The sequence below is a fragment of the Phyllobates terribilis genome, unplaced genomic scaffold (assembly GCF_046119375.1).
Source record: "Phyllobates terribilis strain yellow unplaced genomic scaffold, ASM4611937v1 Scaffold_5__5_contigs__length_657084704, whole genome shotgun sequence".
NCBI classification, from domain to species: Eukaryota; Metazoa; Chordata; class Amphibia; order Anura; family Dendrobatidae; genus Phyllobates; species Phyllobates terribilis.
In genome coordinates, this window is record NW_027362765.1 from 227,106,041 (window position 1) to 227,126,426 (window position 20,386).

At 47.3% G+C, this 20,386-nt stretch overlaps 1 protein-coding gene across 1 annotated transcript in view; it reads left to right on the forward strand.

Moving 5' to 3' along the window:
• Positions 1–700: 700 nt before the first annotated feature.
• LOC141271069 (BPI fold-containing family B member 4-like) overlaps positions 701–20,386 on the forward strand; it is a 122,528-nt gene continuing 102,842 nt past the window's right edge. The window contains exon 1 of the mRNA XM_073681171.1: positions 701–898. Coding sequence (XP_073537272.1) covers positions 775–898 — 124 coding nt within the window. The 5' untranslated portion in view covers positions 701–774. The remainder of the gene's footprint in view (positions 899–20,386) is intronic.

The following is a 20,386-nucleotide window of genomic DNA, read 5'->3' on the forward strand; positions in this document are numbered from 1 at the left end:
CTGTACTGTACTGGACACAAACCTGAGAAGGACCTGCCAGAATGTATCTTCTAGCTGAACACTGGGGCACCTTTGAGACAATGAGTAGGCTCGTATAATTTACTAATTTTAGCACATTTGAGTACAATTATTTTGCTCTAGAGAACCTCATTAATTCCCGCTTCTCCAGTGCTGCAGCTCATTGGTCCCCTGCACTTTCTAATCACATAGGTTGGCAGCAGTAATGTGTTGTCCATGGCAGCAACAACACTGATGCCTATGACTTGATGTAGTGGTCACACAGTTGTATGGTACATGACTCTGTAGCTGAAGTAAAGGCCATGGCCCCACTATCAGTATTTGGTCAGTATTCGCTCAGTATTTTTTCTCAGGAGTGTGAACCAAAACCAGGTGAGGAACAATCAGGGAAAAGGTATAATAGAAACAAGTCACCAATTCTGCATTTATCACCCACTCCTGGTCTTGGTTCCCACTCCTGAGAAAAAATACTGACCAAATACTGATAGTGGGGCCGTAGCCAAACAAAGACTGTCAGGGACCTCACGAGATGACTTGCAGCTTGCAGAGGGTATTCTAATAAGAATAAGAAAACATAAGGCCCCATCAAGAGAGGGAACATATAACCTATAAATATAATGTATTGAGTTTCTATATAGAGAATCTCAACTCTGTAACAAAATTTTCAGAAAAGTAAAGGTCAGCACATCTGAAAATAGATATGTCATTCCAGGCATTAACATTATTTTTTATTTTGTCAGGTAAATTGATCCAAAGATGTTCAAACTGTGGCGCGTTGGCTTCATATGTATATTGCTTATCCAGGCTCATAGTCTTAGTAGTGCTGCCGGAGGAAAAAATGGTGCTGTTCTTCGAGTGTCTAAAGAAGCATTAAATAATGGTGAGATCTACATCTTATAAAATATTGAATCATTTTATGATCTAGCTATTGTTAGGGATCTTTGGACAGATAAGAATACATATCCAGTTATACACAACAAGTACATGTGAACTTTGGGTTGTCCCAGATAAATGAAATTCCCGACTCCACCACATAAAAAATCTATTCCAAGTAAAAATATAAAAAAAATACATTTACATCGCATTCACCTATTACATGTGTTACATATATGTCACATAATTGCCTTAGACAATTGCTGGGATTATCATTTGACTTTTTAAAGGCAACCCATCAGCAAATATATGGTTATGAATAGTGATAAGCAAGCACTAACATGCTCGGGTACTCGTTGCTCGGGTCAAGCAAGTTGGAATACTCGGGTGCTCGACCCGAGCAACGAGATCAATGTACAGTAAGTCTATGGGAAACTCGAGCATTTTTCAGGCGGCTCCCCCCGGCTGCCTTCAGAGGGCCTAAAAATTGCCCCAATCGATGGGAACAGTGCTCAAATGACATGGGGACAGCATGGGGAAGATCCCTGGAAGCATTTCTGACTCCCAGGTCACTTCTGTCAACAACGTTGTCAGAGGTATTATGCCACTTTTACGGACTCACAATAAAACATACCAAAACGAAACCAAAATGGATTTTCCTGGGAAATATGTTAAGGAACATCCTTTCCAGGGTAATGACTTGTATAGAAGGCCAAAAAAAAACAAAACCAAAAATACTCCTCCACAGCTTGGGCTTTGTTCACACGTTGCGTTTTTGATGCGTTTTTGCACTTTTGCATTGCTTTCAACCAAGACAAATGCATTGACCAGAAAATTTCATTTTAACATTTTACAACCTTATCTGGCCATGTGGTGTGTAACACATCATCAGACACATGCATACAGTGCTGAAAAGTCATGGGAACAGCATGGGGAAGACCTCTGGAAGCATCTCTGACTCCCAGGTCACTGCCTAAAAGTGTGCCCAACATAAGTGATCCTTTGCGCATGCGAAGATGCCTCCCGCCATGAACCTGTCATTGCAGACTTGCAACAATCACCGTCCACGTCCTTGTCCCACTGCAGCGTTCAGTTGTCCCTACCCCATTCCTTGGAATGCAAGCGCAAGTATGCAGGCAGCCAGCCACCCACCCACAGGCTGCAATACTATACTGCCAAATTTTTGACAGCTGCTTGCATTTGAAATGTGGCCTTTTAGGCTCGTGGAGGTGGAAGCTTTTTATAACCTCATGCCGGCGGCAGCCGGGTGTCCATACTCGGTCCCCAGCCGCCACTATATTTCCTGGTATCGCCTCCACCTTCCACAAGCACGGGTCCCACAACATTACCCATGCCCTCCCCAGTGCACTTACTGGGAAGGACCGCCTAACCACAAACACGTGGATAGGTGAATGTGGCCAAGGACAGTACGGAGCCAGTCCACAACTTTTTTTGCTGACAGTTGTATTTAGCTCGGTGAAAGGACTGGCATAGAGGGAAACCGTATCTACCCTGCATGTCATTTCTCCCAGGAAGTCATCTAAAGCTGCCTGCACTTGAAATGTGGCCTGAACATTACTGCTGGTACTTTTCTGTGGGAATTTGCTTGCCTCCTACCAGCCTGGAATATTTCCAGCAAACAATGGTATGACACTATGGTATTAGCACTGCCCCCCAGTACCAATAGCGAAGCCATCCCCAATTTCCTTCTAAGGAATTTTATTTGGCAGACTGAGTGTCTGCCCAAATACATTTTCTCACAAAGGACCTGAAAATAGAGTGGCAGTAGGTGCAAGTTTCTCCAGCCTGTTAGCTATTAGAGGGTGAACAGCAGCACATTGGATCTTGCAGCTCTGGGATCCTGGGTTCAAATCCCAGCAAGGACAACATCTGCAAGGACTTTGTATGTTCTCCCCGTGTTTGCATGTGTTTCCTCCTCAGTAAAAAAGCAGCCATAGAGTGTCCGGGAACCTTTCCACACACTTTTCTTAGCCAGGACTGCTTCTTGGCAGGGGTGGACGGTCCCACCAGAGAATCCTCTGGTGTGCCTTGGCTTCTACCTCAGGAGAGTTCATGATAGCGCTAACTTTGCAGCTGCTATGGGGCTCTTGAGCGGGAGAGAAAGGTTAGTCCACAGAATCAAATCCTCTGGTGGGCACAATGATTTTCAATATGAAACAGCTTCTCAGTGGGAGTTGTATTTCACCACAGCCATATTCTTTAGCTCGGTGAAAGGACTGGCATAGAAGGAAACCGTATCTATCCCGGCTGTCATTTCTCCGTCACCAGGTTCCGCCCATTGTCACACACGACCATGCCTGGCAGTATGTTCAGCGGTGAGAGCCACAGATCAGGCTGCTGTCTTACAGCTTTCAACAACTCTGCAGCGCTGGGCGGTTTGTCAATTAAGCATTAAGCATGTTATTTTCAGCACAGCCTGTTGCCGCTTAGCCAAGGCAGTGCTGCAGTGCTGTCAGCTTGTGACTGATGTGGTTATTTCGGAGATGGAGGAGGAGGTGCATGAGCTGAACAATGTGATTACATTGTTGTTAAATTTGTGACGCTGTTTTTTATACTAAAGAAAGATCCTATTGTTTAGGTATTTTTACGTTATTTTTTAAGACAAATGCATTCACCGGGAAATGTCATTTTAACTTTTTACAACTTTATCTGGCAATATGGTGTGTGACACATCATCAGACACATCATGTTTATTTATGATGGAGGGACTCTGAAAGTCATAAAGCCTATTTTTATAGGGACATCAGACGGTCCTTACTATTCTTTAAAGGCCAGCAGTCGGCCCTAGCTATTGTTAGAGAGCCATCAGCCGGCTATGCTTTGTTGTTCCCATTATTAACAAATGGGTCTCCTATACTGTTATTGCATATCCAGTGACTGAAAGGGCTGCCAAAAATTTGGACGCAACCCAATACCCCTTTGAAGAGACATAGAGGAGGGTCTCAGTAAAAAAAATGTTCCCATTATAAAGGAGCGGGTCTCCTATAGTGGTAATGCCCATGAGGTGACTGCAAGGACTGTCAAAATTTGGGAAAACCCCACTAACAATTTAAAGACACATAGAGCAGGGCCACAGTAACAAGGTACGACATGTTCCCATTAGAAAGGAGAGGGTCTGCTATACAGTTATAGGGCATGCTGTGAGTCCAACGGCTGACAATTTTAGGAAAAACCCCACTAAGAAATTAAAGACACACAGAGCAGGGCCACAGTAACAAGGTACGACATGTTCCCATTAGAAAGCAGAGAGTCTGCTAAACAGTTATAGGGTATGCAGTGAGTCCAACGGCTGACTAGTTTAGGAAAAACCCCACTAAAAATTTAAAGACACACAGAGCAGGGCCACAGTAACAAGGTACGACATGTTCCAATTAGAAAGGAGAGGGTCTGCTATACAGTTATAGGGTATGCAGTGAGTCCAAAGGCTGACCAATTTTAGTAAAAACACCACTTAGAATTTAAAGACACATGGAGCAGGGCCACAATAACAAGGTACGACATGTTCCCATTAGAAAGGAGAGGGTCTGCTATACAGTTATAGGGTATGCAGTGAGTCCAACGGCTGACCAATTTTAGTAAAAACACCACTAAGAATTTAAAGACACACATAGCAGGGCGACAGTAACAAGGTGCAACATGTTCCCATTAGAAAGGAGACGGTCTGCTATACAGTTATAGGGTATGCAGTGAGTCCAACGGCTGACAATTTAAGGAAAAACCCTACTAAGAATTTAAAGACACACAGAGCAGGGCCACAGTAACAAAGTAAGACATGTTCCCATTAGAAAGGATTGAGTCTGCTATACAGTTATAGGGTATTTAGTGAGTCCAACGGCTGACAATTTTAGGAAAAACCCCACTAAGAATTTAAAGACACGTAGAGCAGGGCCACAGTAACAAGTACGACATGTTCCCATTAGAAAGGAGAGGATCTGCTATACAGTTATAGGGTATGCAGTGAGTCCAACGGCTGACCAATTTTAGTAAAAACACCACTAAGAATTTAAAGACACACAGAGCAGGGCTACAGTAACAAGGTGCGACATGTTCCCATTAGAAAGGAGAGGGTCTGCTATACAGTTATAGGGTATGCAGTGAGTCCAACGGCTGACCAATTTTAGTAAAATCACCACTAAGAATTTAAAGACACATGGAGCAGGGCCACAGTAACAAGGTACGACATGTTCCCATTAGAAAGGAGAGGGTCTGCTATACAGTTATAGGGTATGCTGTGAGTCCAACGGCTGACAATTTTAGGAAAAACCCTACTAAGAATTTAAAGACACACAGAGCAGGGCCACAGTAACAAAGTAAGACATGTTCCCATTAGAAAGGAGAGAGTCTGCTATACAGTTATAGGGTATGCAGTGAGTCCAAAGGCTGACCAATTTTAGTAAAAACACCACTTAGAATTTAAAGACACATGGAGCAGGGCCACAATAACAAGGTACGACATGTTCCCATTAGAAAGGAGAGGGTCTGCTATACAGTTATAGGGTATGCAGTGAGTCCAACGGCTGACCAATTTTAGTAAAAACACCACTAAGAATTTAAAGACACACAGAGCAGGGCAACAGTAACAAGGTACGACATGTTCCCATTAGAAAGGAGAGAATCTGCTATACAGTTATAGGGTATGTAGTGAGTCCAACGACTGACAATTTTAGTAAAAACACCATTAAGAATTTAAAGACATATGGAGCAGGGCCACAGTAACAAGGTACAACATGTTCCCATTAGAAAGGAGACAGTCTGCTATACAGTTATAGGGTATGTAGTGAGTCCAAAGGCTGACAATTTTAGTAAAAACACCACTAAGAATTTAAAGACACATGGAGCAGAGCTACAATAACAAGGTACGACATGTTCCCATTAGAAAGGAGAGGGTCTGCTATACAGTTATAGGGTATTCAGTGAGTCCAACGGCTGACCAATTTTAGTAAAAACAACACTAAGAATTTAAAGACACATGGAGCAGGGCCACAGTAAAAAGGTACAACATGTTCCCATTAGAAAGGAGAGGGTCCGCTATACAGTTATAGGGTATGCAGTGAGTCCAATGGCTGACAATTTTAGGAAAAACCCCACTAAGAATTTAAAGACACACAGAGCAGGGCCACAGTAACAAGTACGACATGTTCCCATTAGAAAGGAGAGGATCTGCTATACAGTTATAGGGTATTCAGTGAGTCCAACGGCTGACCAATTTTAGTAAAAACACCACTAAGAATTTAAAGACACACAGAGCAGGGCCACAGTAACAAGGTGCGACATGTTCCCATTAGAAAGGAGAGGGTCTGCTATACAGTTATAGGGTATGTGACTCGCCCCCTGGGCCGTGGGGCACTCGGATCCGGGCAATAGGGAGCGATGGGAGTAGTAGTGGCAACCCGGTTCCGTGGCTCAGGGTGGTCAGGCCAGTGGTAGTCCGTTATATTGATTATGTCCGACTACGCCACCCGTGGATTGCGGCTATTAGGAACCGCCGCTGCATGCAGACCGCTGGGGCTGATGAGGTGTGCAGCTATGGTAGTTTGACTCCCCACGGGAAGAGTGCGGCCCCAGGGCAGTATAGTGGATGGTGGGAGTGATGGTAATGCTGGAGGAGCAAGGAGCACACAGACAACAGGTTGCAGTCCAGGGTCTTTACTGAAACAGGTAAACTGACCCATAAACAGTCCCAGCTAGGAGGGGACCTGGATGTCTGAGAGCAACGGGGAAATTGGCCCTGGTCAGGGTGAGGGTGTAGGCCTACCGTGCTTTCTGCGCTCCTTCTGGCTATCCCCTCCTTATAGAGTAACAGCCCACGTTTCCGAGCTTTCCGTGCTGTCTCGCCTGTATGGCCTGCGACGTGGGTTCCTTTCTGCTCCCAGCCTTGTACGGCTTTACTGGTCCCTTCGGTTGTGGCAGGGCCTCCAGGCTTCTTAGGCCAAGGAATGTACAGTCCCTTGCGGACTGGTTCTCTGCTGGGGGATGTGGAATCCTTCCAGCCTCAGACACCAAAGTCTGGTAAAGTTAAGTCTTTTCTCTGCCAAGACAGGCTCTCTTCGCCTCTTGTCTCTGGCTTGTGGCTCTCCTCCTGCCACACTTCCTCTTAGGTGCAATCAACTTTCTGTCCCTGCTCCACTCTGGGACACGTCTCAAAGCTGAGACAGGCAATCCAGTTCTCTCTAACCCTGTCCCCAGTACCAGCTTTTATAGGGGCAGCCTGCTCCCCCTACTGGCCTGAGACAGGAGGCATTGCATGCTAATGTTCCCCTGACCAGAGAACCTCCCCCTCGCTCTCAGACACAGCTTTATTACACTTGTGGCATCCAGGTAGGGTGACACATTCCCCCCTAGTGAAATTTAGTACTCCGGGACTAAACAAGAAACAAAGACAATATGCACAACAATAAAACATTAATAGACAGACGGCGCACAAATTGAGTTCTTTAGGTCACAGTGTGGTCTGTGACCGGGTGTCCATATCACCAAAACAACGGGAAGCCTTAACCAGGTGGGGGTCTGTCCTACCCCAAGTCCTTTACAGTCTTAGTTCATTCCTTGGTTAGGCTCCGAACGCAGTCCATACCAGGTCCCGGTTATAAAAAGTCCATAACCTATGAGTCCGTACGGTTGCTGCAAGAGACTGAAACACACTATTAATAAACATGCAGGTAACTTGGCAAACTATTCAACATTTGGCAACAGGGTTATTTACAATTTTAGTACACTCTATATTCTCCAGCGAGCGGGTATCTGTCCCTTTGTGCTCCTGGTTGACCTCCTTAGCCCACTGTCTGGTGGTGGACCAACCTGGCTTTCCCCACTAGCGTTAGGGGTACAGCTACCAGCTGGGTGTACAGGTAAGGCAGGCAGCTGTCTGCGGGTTCTTTGGCTTACCGCAGGCATGGCAGGCTCACTGTCAGCAGAGGGTTGACTCTCCTGGGCTGCTGGAACAGGCTCTTCTGCCTCTGGAACCGCTTGCTCCTCTTCACCTTCCGGCTCTGGTGTTGGTTGTTGCTGTGCCGGTTGCAGGAAATGCAGGACGGGTACCACTATGGCATCATTTATGCGAGTCCAGGACTGAGGGAACTCTCCGAGAACGGTGCTGATCATTTCTTCCTTGTCCTCTGCGGGTTCAAGGTCACTCTGATCCTCTTCTGCACTACGGAGTTGCTCGGGGCACCTTTTGAGGTGGTCTCTGGAGACGACACTAGTGGTTTCTCCTCCGTCCTTGGTGATTACGCACACCTTTGGGTTGTCGTGGTCAGACTGCAGTACGGTGTAGGGTTCCCTTTCCCACTGGTCGTCCAACTTATGTAGCCTTCTTTTTCGCTTTAGGACTTGCTCACCAGGTTCTAGGGGACTAGCAGCGGCGTGTTGATTGAAGAGTCTTTCTTGCTTCTCTCTCACCTGGGCCAGGCTCTTCTCCACACTCTCCTGTACCTTCTTGTACTGCAGTTGCCTTTCCGTATCCCAGTCCGCATCCGGGGAGGTGTCCTCAGGTAATAGGACTCCCATCTCCAGGTCTACGGGCAGCTTACCCGGTCTGGCTCGCATCAGGTAAGCCGGGGTGCAGTTTGTAGCGTTCACCGGGATATTGTTGTACATGTCTACCAGGTCCGGCAGTTTTTCTGGCCACAGGCTGCGTTCCTCCAGGGGCAACGTCTTCAGGAGATCAATGACTATATTGTTCATCTTCTCACACATCCCGTTGGTTTGGGGGTGGTAAGGCGTTGTCCGAATCTTCTTACAGCCATAGAGGTTGCAGAACTCCTGGAAGATTTCAGCCTCGAACGCTGGACCCTGGTCTGTCAGGACCTGTTCCGGATACCCATGAGGACGGCAGAAGTATTGTTGGAAGGCTCTGGCCGCTGTTTGGACTGTCAAGTCCTTTACCGGGACCACCACTAGAAAACGGGAATAGTGGTCCACGATTGTCAGGGCATAGATGTATCCAGACCGGCTTGGAGCCAATTTGACGTGGTCCAGAGCTACCAGCTCAAGAGGCTGCGTGGTGTCGATGGGCCTCAAGGGTGTCTCTGGCTGGTGCGGTCCTTCCTCCTCAGGTGACAAGGGCCAGTCTCTGCACCACTTTTCTACTGCTCCTCTCATGCCGACCCAAAAGAACCTTCCTCTTAGTAGGAACTCCAGTTTCTTCCAACCGAAGTGTCCTGCTCTGTCATGGTAAGCTCCCAGGACCATAGCTGCATCTCGCCTTGGGACCACGACTTGCCAGGTCAGCTCGTGCGTCCGGTGGTTGACAATCCTTCTGCACAACTTGCCTTCGTAGAGGGACAGCTTGCTCTTCTCCTTCCATAGCTGCTTGGCTTCCTCTGGGGCATCTGGATCTAGGCGGGCGTCTTCCCGGGTCAGCAGATCTTTCACCAGGCGGACAGCAGGGTCACTATCTTGGGTTTCGGCCCAGCTGTGGTGAGGTAGGGGATTCATCATCACAGTTGTTAGATCCTCCTCCTTCACGCGGTGAGAGTGTTGAGCGGCTCCATACCGGCTAAACGCGGGGAGTTCTACCTCTTCCAGCTCTTCTGGGTCTTCGTCACCTTCAGGTAAGTGAGGCATCCTTGATAGGGCGTCCGCGTTGGCGTTGGTTTTGCCTGCCCAGTACTTGATCACGAAGTCATAGTTGGAGAGACGGGCCATCCACCACTGTTCCAGGGCACCCAGTCTTGCATTGTCCAGGTGTGTCAACGGGTTGTTGTCCGTGTACACGGTGAACTTTGCGGAGGCCAGGTAATGCTTGAAGTGTTCCGTCACGGCCCACACCACCGCCAAGAATTCTAGCTTGAAGGAGCTGTAATTCTCCGGGTTCCTCTCGGTGGGCCTCAGCTTCCGGCTGGCGTATGCGATCACCCGTTCTCTGCCCTGTTGGTTTTGGGACAGTACGGCTCCCAGTCCCACATTACTGGCATCTGTGTGGAGAATGAAAGGCTGGCCATAATCAGGGTAGGCCAGGATCTCATCCCCAGTGAGGGCCAACTTTAGCTGGCGGAATGACTCCTCTTCCGGTTTATCCCACTTGAAGGGTGGCTTTTGACTTCTGGACTTGGACTGTCCGATCAGGAGGTCCTGCATAGGAGCTGCCATCTTAGTGAACCCGGGGATGGACCTTCTGTAGTAGCCTACCAACCCGAGAAACTGTCTCACCTCTTTGATGTTCGAGGGGCTTGGCCAGCTCTTGATTGCCGTGACCTTGTCAGGGTCGGGGGCCACTCCTTCCGCGCTTACCACGTGCCCTAGGTACTGGACCTTTGGTTTCAGCAGGTGACACTTCGATGGTTTCACCTTCAGGCCATAGCCTGCCAGGGCTTCGAACACCTCGGCCAGGTGCTTTAGGTGGTCCTCGTAGGTCTTCGAATAGACGATCACGTCGTCCAGGTAAAGGAGGACCGTCTCGAAGTTTCAGTGCCCTAGACAGCATTCCATCAGCCGCTGGAAGGTCCCTGGTGCGTTGCAGAGCCCGAAAGGCATACAGTTGAACTCACTCAGTCCCATCGGGGTGGTGAAGGCGGTCTTCTCCTGGTCAGCCTCTGCAACAGGAACCTGCCAGTACCCGCTAGTAAGGTCCAAAGTAGAAAAGAAGTTAGCAGATTTTAGTGCGGCTAAAGACTCTTCTATTCTAGGCAGCGGATATGCGTCTTTGTGGGTGATACGGTTGATTTGTCTATAGTCCACGCACATTCTCATGGTGCCGTCTTTCTTTTTGACCAGAACCAAGGGGGCTGCCCAGGGGCTACAGCTGTCTCTAATGACCCCAGCTTCTTTCATCTCCCTTAGCATGCCCTTGGCGTTCTGATAATGTGCAGGGGGTACAGGTCTGTGCCTCTCTTTTATTGGTGGATGGCTCCCTGTGGGGATGTGGTGTTCTATCCCTTTTACTCTGCCGAAGTCTAGCGGGTGCTTACTAAAGACTCTCTCGTACTCCCGTACCACCCGGTAGACTCCTTGTTTTTGGTGCAGGGGAGTGGAGTCAGCGCCCACGTGGAGTTTCTGGCACCAGTCCTCCTTTTGTTTCTGGGAGCCATTACCCTCCGCCTGAGGAGATGGAGGCAAGGGTTCCACGGCCCTGATAGCTTTGTGTTCGACGACAAACAGTTTGGCGAGTGTAGCGTACCTGGGTAAGTGTACTTCCCTCTCCCCAATGTTGAGGATGCGGACGGGCACCCTCCCATGACGGACATCAACCACCCCCCGGGCTGTCAAAATGGTGGGCCTGCTGTCTGAGTACACGGGTTCTACCATGGCTTGGTAGTCTCTATCTCTCAACCCGATTGCAGTCCGACACCAGATCATCATTTCACTTTTGGGAGGCATGGAATTGGGGAATGGGTCACTCAGTCTTACGCTACCGATCTCACCACCAGACAGTTCTACCTGCTGCCGTCTCATCAGGGCTTTTATCTCCTTGTTGAGGACTCTCTGTTGGCTGGAACTAGCATTCACCGCCACCTGTTGTAGAATTACAATTACCTCTGAAAGACAATTTTCAATTATGTTAGTACCCACAGTTATTTTAGGGTGACTTTCATGATGGTCAATGTCCACAATAATCACTCCCTGTGCCGGCAGTTCAACTTTACCAATTTTAATGGTCATCTCCTTGAACCCCATCTGCGGCACGGGTAAGCCATTACTGGCGATGATGCTCAAGTTACTGTCTGGATACCGTGTGATATCAGCATCAGTCCAATACTGCTTAAAAAGTACATAAGGGATTGTGGTTACTTGCGACCCAGTATCCAGCAAGGCGCTCATGGGGATACCGTCCAGCACCACGGGTAAAACCGGGCGCCCCCCAACGTACTTATCACGCCAGTTATAAGGGCCTGGTGATCTTATGCCTGGGGGACGGCCCTCTGCCCCAGGTTGGACCCGTTTAAATTACAGTACCTGGAAATGTGTCCGGGTTGGTTGCATCGACGGCAAATGGGCTGTCCATCTTCTGCGTAGCGGTCTGTGGGCCTCCCTCGGAACGACGGGATCCTCCTCTGTCGACGCCACGGGACATCCTCCGGACTTGAAGCCAGCTTGATGGGTCTTGACGGGTCCACTTGCAACGCCTGGACGGTCCTGGTCAACGCCGCGACGCTCCTGGTCAGCTCCTGGACTTGGTGGTGCAGGCCTTTCGACGGGGCTTGGTTCAGGGCCTGTGCATCAGCCTCCACGGAGTCCATAGAGGAGGGCGCCGCCTCCTGGTGGTAGGTGATAGCACGGCGCCGGGGGTTTATAGCGCCACTGGTTGCAGATTCACGGAGCACCCTTATGGCCCTGTCCTTAAATTGGGCAAAGGTCAGGTCGGGGTTTTGGAAGAACATGAGGCGCAGCTGGGCCCTGTGGGCGCTGGACAGCAGACCCTCTATGAATTGTTCTGTTAGCAGCTTATCGGTTTCCTGCACACTGCCAGGGTCAGTTTGTTGAATAGCCCTCAAGGCTTCCTGCAGATTTAGGGCATAGTCTCTGATGCTGTCCTGTGCCCGCTGCTTACACCCATAGAACCTCATTTTAATTTCAGCGGAGGTACGTGTGTCAAAGGTACCCCGCAGCCGGGCCAGAATACCCTTCACAGTCCCTTTCTCCTCAATGGGCCATGATTTTACCTCCCTTTGGGCTGCGCCAGTTAACTGCCCTGTCAATATGCTGACCTTCTGTTCCTCTGTCAGGGGGTAAACTTGGAACAAACTATACAGTCTTTCCTTGAAGTCAGTTAGGGCATGGGGCTCCCCTGAGTATTTGGGCAGCCAGGCCGCTCCAGGGATGTAGGGCAAGAAAAAGGGCATCACCGCTGCTGCAGCTGCGTTGGTGGTAGTGGGCGCCTCTGTGTCCGACATCTTCCTCCCCCCTAGTTAAGCGTGGCCTACCTTCCGACGCTCTCTCTCCCTTCCAGGACCTTGCGCAGCGTCGGTGCGTGGGGCGGAGCTTCGGGTCTCGCGCGCTTTCGGCGTCCACGCCCCTCTTCTTCCCGCGCGGCGTCCTGGAGATGGCGTCCGATGGCGGGAAACAGCTGCAGATGGCGGGAAGACGGCAGAAGACGGCGGGAAAAGGTCCAAGATGGCGTCTGATGGCGGGAATCGGCTCCGGATGGCGGGAAACTTCTCCACAGGTAAGTTTACAACAGTCTTTTTCAGGCACGCAGTACCCGGTGGTTGCGGGCACGAAATCCTGCCGACTACGCCAAAGCTGACTCGCCCCCTGGGCCGTGAGGCACTCGGATCCGGGCAATAGGGAGCGATGGGAGTAGTAGTGGCAACCCGGTTCCGTGGCTCAGGGTGGTCAGGCCAGTGGTAGTCCGTTATATTGATTATGTCCGACTACGCCACCCGTGGATTGCGGTTATTAGGAACCGCCGCTGCATGCAGACCGCTGGGGCTGATGAGGTGTGCAGCTATGGTAGTGTGACTCCCCACGGGAAGAGTGCGGCCCCAGGGCAGTATAGTGGATGGTGGGAGTGATGGTAGTGCTGGAGGAGCAAGGAGCACACAGACAACAGGTTGCAGTCCAGGGTCTTTACTGAAACAGGTAAACTGACCTATAAACAGTCCCAGCTAGGAGGGGACCTGGATGTCTGAGATCAACGGGGAAATTGGCCCTGGTCAGGGTGAGGGTGTAGGCCTACCGTGCTTTCTGCGCTCCTTCTGGCTATCCCCTCCTTATAGAGTAACAGCCCACGTTTCCGAGCTTTCCGTGCTGTCTCGCCTGTATGGCCTGCAACGTGGGTTCCTTTCTGCTCCCAGCCTTGTACGGCTTTACTGGTCCCTTCGGTTGTGGCAGGGCCAATAGGCTTCTTAGGCCAAGGAATGTACAGTCCCTTGCGGACTGGTTCTCTGCTGGGGGATGTGGAATCCTTCCAGCCTCAGACACCAAAGTCTGGTAAAGTTAAGTCTTTTCTCTGCCAAGACAGGCTCTCTTCGCCTCTTGTCTCTGGCTTGTGGCTCTCCTCCTGCCACACTTCCTCTTAGGTGCAATCAATTTTCTGTCCCTGCTCCACTCTGGGACACGTCTCAAAGCTGAGACAGGCAATCCAGTTCTCTCTAACCCTGTCCCCAGTACCAGCTTTTATAGGGGCAGCCTGCTCCCCCTACTGGCCTGAGACAGGAGGCATTGCATGCTAATGTTCCCCTGACCAGAGAACCTCCCCCTTGCTCTCAGACACAGCTTTATTACACTTGTGGCATCCAGGTAGGGTGACACATTTGCAGTGAGTCAAACGGCTGACCAATTTTAGTAAAAACACAACTAAGAATTTAAAGACACATGGAGCAGGGCCACAGTAACAAGGTACGACATGTTCCCATTAGAAAGGAGAGGGTCTGCTATACAGTTATAGGGTATGCAGTGAGTCCAACGGCTGACAATTTTAGGAAAAACCCTACTAAGAATTTAAAGACACACAGAGCAGGGCCACAGTAACAAAGTAAGACATGTTCCCTTTAGGAAGGAGAGAGTCTGCTATACAGTTATAGGGTATTTAGTGAGTCCAACGGCTGACAATTTTAGGAAAAATCCCACTAAGAATTTAAAGACACACAGAGCAGGGCCACAGTAACAAGTACGACATGTTCCCATTAGAAAGGAGAGGATCTGCTCTACAGTTATAGGGTATGCAGTGAGTCCAACGGCTGACCAATTTTAGTAAAAACACCACTAAGAATTTAAAGACACACAGAGCAGGGCCACAGTAACAAGGTGCGACATGTTCCCATTAGAAAGGAGAGGGTCTGCTATACAGTTATAGGGTATGCAGTGAGTCCAACGGCTGACCAATTTTAGGAAAAACACCACTAAGAATTTAAAGACACATGGAGCAGGGCCACAGTAACAAGGTACGACATGTTCCCATTAGAAAGGAGAGGGTCTGCTATACAGTTATAGGGTATGCAGTGAGTCCAACGGCTGACAATTTTAGGAAAAACCCTACTAAGAATTTAAAGACACACAAAGCAGGGCCACAGTAACAAAGTAAGACATGTTCCCATTAGAAAGGAGAGGGTCTGCTATACAGTTATAGGGTATGCAGTGAGTCCAACGGCTGACAATTTTAGTAAAAACACCACTAAGAATTTAAAGACACACAGAGCAGGGCCACAGTAACAAGGTACGACATGTTCCCATTAGAAAGGAGAGAGTCTGCTATACAGTTATAGGGTATGTAGTGAGTCCAACGACTGACAATTTTAGTAAAAACACCACTAAGAATTTAAAGACACATGGAGCAGGGCCACAGTAACAAGGTACGACATGTTCCCATTAGAAAGGAGAGGGTCTGCTATACAGTTATAGAGTATGCAGTGAGTCCAACGGCTGACCAATTTTAGTAAAAACACCACTAAGAATTTAAAGACACACAGAGCAGGGCCACAGTAACAAGGTACGACATGTTCCCATTAGAAAGGAGAGGGTCTGCTATACAGTTATAGGGTATGCAGTGAGTCCAACGGCTGACAATTTTAGGAAAAACCCTACTAAGAATTTAAAGACACACAAAGCAGGGCCACAGTAACAAAGTAAGACATGTTCCCATTAGAAAGGAGAGGGTCTGCTATACAGTTATAGGGTATGCAGTGAGTCCAACGGCTGACAATTTTAGTAAAAACACCACTAAGAATTTAAAGACACACAGAGCAGGGCCACAGTAACAAGGTACGACATGTTCCCATTAGAAAGGAGAGAGTCTGCTATACAGTTATAGGGTATGTAGTGAGTCCAACGACTGACAATTTTAGTAAAAACACCACTAAGAATTTAAAGACACATGGAGCAGGGCCACAGTAACAAGGTACGACATGTTCCCATTAGAAAGGAGAGTGTCTGCTATACAGTTATAGGGTATTCAGTGAGTCCAACGGCTGACCAATTTTAGTAAAAACACCACTAAGAATTTAAAGACACATGGAGCACGGCCACAGTAACAAGGTACAACATGTTCCCATTAGAAAGGAGAGGGTCCGCTATACAGTTATAGGGTATGCAGTGAGTCCAACGGCTGACAATTTGAGGAAAAACCCCACTAAGAATTTAAAGACACACAGAGCAGGGCCACAGTAACAAGTACGACATGTTCCCATTAGAAAGGAGAGGATCTGCTCTACAGTTATAGGGTATGCAGTGAGTCCAACGGCTGACCAATTTTAGTAAAAACACCACTAAGAATTTAAAGACACACAGAGCAGGGCCACAGTAACAAGGTACGAGATGTTCCCATTAGAAAGGAGAGGGTCTGCTATACAGTTATAGGGTATGCAGTGAGTCCAACGGCTGACCAATTTTAGTAAAAACACCACTAAGAATTTAAAGACACATGGAGCAGGGCCACAGTAACAAGGTACGACATGTTCCCATTAGAAAGGAGAGTGTCTGCTATACAGTTATAGGGTATGCAGTGAGTCCAACGGCTGACAATTTTAGGAAAAACCCTACTTAGAATTTAAAGACACACAGAGCAGGGCCACAGTAACAAAGTAAGACATGTTCCCATTAGAAAGGAGAGAGTCTGCTATACAGTTATAGGGTATTTAGTGAGTCCAACGGCTGACCAATTTTAGTTAAAACACCACTAAGAATTTAAAGACACATGGAGCAGGGCCACAGTAACAAGGTACAACATGTTCCCATTAGAAAGGAGAGAGTCTGCTATACAGTTATAGGGTATGCAGTGAGTCCAACGACTGACAATTTTAGTAAAAACACCACTAAGAATTTAAAGACACACAGAGCAGGGCCACAGTAACAAGTACGACATGTTCCCATTAGAAAGCAGAGGATCTGCTATACAGTTATAGGGTATGCAGTGAGTCCAACGGCTGACCAATTTTAGTAAAAACACCACTAAGAATTTAAAGACACACGGAGCAGAGCCACAGTAACAAGGTACAACATGTTCCCATTAGAAAGGAGAGGGTCTGCTATACAGTTGTAGGGTATGCAGTGAGTCCAACGGCTGACAATTTTAGGAAAAACCCCACTAAGAATATAAAGACACACAGAGCAGGGCTACAGTAAGAAGGTACGACATGTTCCCATTAGAAAGGAGAGAGTCTGCTATACAGTTATAGGGTATGCAGTGAGTCCAACGGCTGACAAGTTTAGGAAAAACCCCACTAAGAATTTAAAGACACACGGAGCAGGGCAACAGTAACAAGGTACGACATGTTCACATTAGAAAGGAGAAGGTCTGCTATACAATTATATGGTATGCTGTGAGTCCAACGGCTGACCAGTTTTAGTAAAAACACCACTAAGAATTTAAAGACACATGGAGCAGGGCCACAGTATCAAGGTACGACATGTTCCCATTAGAAAGGAGAGAGTCTGCTATACAGTTATAGGGTATGCTGTGAGTCCAACGGCTGACCAATTTTAGTAAAAACGCCAATAAGAATTTAAAGACACATGGACCAGGGCCACAGTATCAAGGTACGACATGTTCCCATTAGAAAGGAGAGGGTCTGCTATACAGTTATAGGGTATGCAGTGAGTCCAACGGCTGACAATTTTACAAAAAACCCCACTAAGAATTTAAAGACACACAGAGCAGGTCCACAGTAACAAGGTACGACATGTTCCCATTAGAAAGGAGAGAGTCTGCTATACAGTTATAGGGCATGCAGTAAGTCCAACGGCTGACAATTTTAGAAAAAACACCACTAAGAATTTAAAGACACATGGAGCAGAGCCACAATAACAAGGTACGACATGTTCCCATTAGAAAGGAGAGGGTCTGCTATACCGTGATAGGTTATGCAGTGAGTCCAACGGCTGACCAATTTTAGGAAAAACACCACTAAGAATTTAAAGACACACAGAGCAGGGCCACAGTAACAAGTACGACATGTTCCCATTAGAAAGCAGAGGATCTGCTATACAGTTATAGGGTATGCAGTGAGTCCAACGGCTGACCAATTTTAGTAAAAACACCACTAAGAATTTAAAGACACACGGAGCAGAGCCACAGTAACAAGGTACAACATGTTCCCATTAGAAAGGAGAGGGTCTGCTATACAGTTATAGGGTATGCAGTGAGTCCAACGGCTGACAATTTTAGGAAAAACCCCACTTAGAATATAAAGACACACGGAGCAGGGCAACAGTAACAAGGTACGACATGTTCACATTAGAAAGGAGAAGGTCTGCTATACAATTATATGGTATGCTGTGAGTCCAACGGCTGACCAATTTTAGTAAAAACGCCAATAAGAATTTAAAGACACATGGACCAGGGCCACAGTATCAAGGTACGACATGTTCCCATTAGAAAGGAGAGGGTCTGCTATACAGTTATAGGGTATGCAGTGAGTCCAACGGCTGACAATTTTACAAAAAACCCCACTAAGAATTTAAAGACACACAGAGCAAGTCCACAGTAACAAGGTACGACATGTTCCCATTAGAAAGGAGAGAGTCTGCTATACAGTTATAGGGCATGCAGTAAGTCCAACGGCTGACAATTTTAGAAAAAACACCACTAAGAATTTAAAGACACATGGAGCAGAGCCACAATAACAAGGTACGACATGTTCCCATTAGAAAGGAGAGGGTCTGCTATACCGTGATAGGTTATGCAGTGAGTCCAACGGCTGACCAATTTTAGTAAAAACACCACTAAGAATTTAAAGACACACAGAGCAGGGCAACAGTAACAAGGTACGACATGTTCCCATTAGATAGGAGAGGGTCTGCTATACAGTTATAGGGTATGCAGTGAGTCCAACGGCTGACAAATTTTATTTAAAACACCACTAAGAATTTAAACACACATGGAGCAGGGCCACAGTATCAAGGTACGACATGTTCCCATTAGAAAGGAGAGAGCCTGCTATACAGTTATAGGGTATGCAGTGAGTCCAACGGCTGACTAATTTTAGTAAAAACACCACTAAGAATTTAAAGACTCACGGAGCAGGGCCACAGTATCAAGGTACGACATGTTCCCTTTAGAAAGGAGAGGGTCTGCTATACAGTTATAGGGTATGCAGTGAGTCCAACGGCTGACTAATTTTAGTAAAAACACCACTAAGAATTTAAAGACTCACGGAGCAGGGCCACAGTATCAAGGTACGACATGTTCCCATTAGAAAGGAGAGGGTCTGCTATACAGTTATAGGGTATGCAGTGAGTCCAACGGCTGACCAATTTTAGTAAAAACACCACTTAGAATTTAAAGACACATGGAGCAGGGCCACAATAACAAGGTACGACATGTTCCCATTAGAAAGGCGAGGGTCTGCTATACAGTTATAGGGTATGCAGTGAGTCCAACGGCTGACAAATTTTAGGAAAAACCCCACTAAGAATTTAAAGACACACAGAGCAGGGCCACAGTAACAAGATACGACATGTTCCCATTAGAAAGGAGAGAGTCTGCTATACAGTTATAGGGTATGTAGTGAGTCCAACGGCTGACAATTTTAGAAAAAACACCACTAAGAATTTAAAGACACATGGAGCAGAGCCACAATAACAAGGTACGACATGTTCCCATTAGAAAGGAGAGGGTCTGCTATACAGTTATAGGGTATTCAGTGAGTTCAACGGCTGACCAATTTTAGTAAAAACACCACTAAGAATTTAAAGACACATGGAGCACGGCCACAGTAACAAGGTACAACATGTTCCCATTAGAAAGGAGAGGGTCCGCTATACAGTTATAGGGTATGCAGTGAGTCCAACGGCTGACAATTTGAGGAAAAACCCCACTAAGAATTTAAAGACACACAGAGCAGGGCCACAGTAACAAGTACGACATGTTCCCATTAGAAAGGAGAGGATCTGCTATACAGTTATAGGGTATGCAGTGAGTCCAACGGCTGACCAATTTTAGTAAAAACACCACTAAGAATTTAAAGACACACAGAGCAGGGCCACAGTAACAAGGTACGACATGTTCCCATTAGAAAGGAGAGGGTCTGCTATACAGTTATAGGGTATGCAGTGAGTCCAACGGCTGACCAATTTTAGTAAAAACACCACTAAGAATTTAAAGACACATGGAGCAGGGCCACAGTAACAAGGTACGACATGTTCCCATTAGAAAGGAGAGGGTCTGCTATACAGTTATAGGGTATGCAGTGAGTCCAACGGCTGACAATTTTAGGAAAAACCCTACTTAGAATTTAAAGACACACAGAGCAGGGCCACAGTAACAAAGTAAGACATGTTCCCATTAGAAAGGAGAGAGTCTGCTATACAGTTATAGGGTATTTAATGAGTCCAACGGCTGACCAATTTTAGTTAAAACACCACTTAGAATTTAAAGACACATGGAGCAGGGCCACAATAACAAGGTACGACATGTTCCCATTAGAAAGGAGAGGGTCTGCTATACAGTTATAGGGTATGCAGTGAGTCCAACGGCTGACCAATTTTAGGAAAAACCCCACTAAGAATTTAAAGACACACAGAGCAGGGCCACAGTAACAAGGTACGACATGTTCCCTTTAGAAAGGAGAGAGTCTGCTATACAGTTATAGGGTATGTA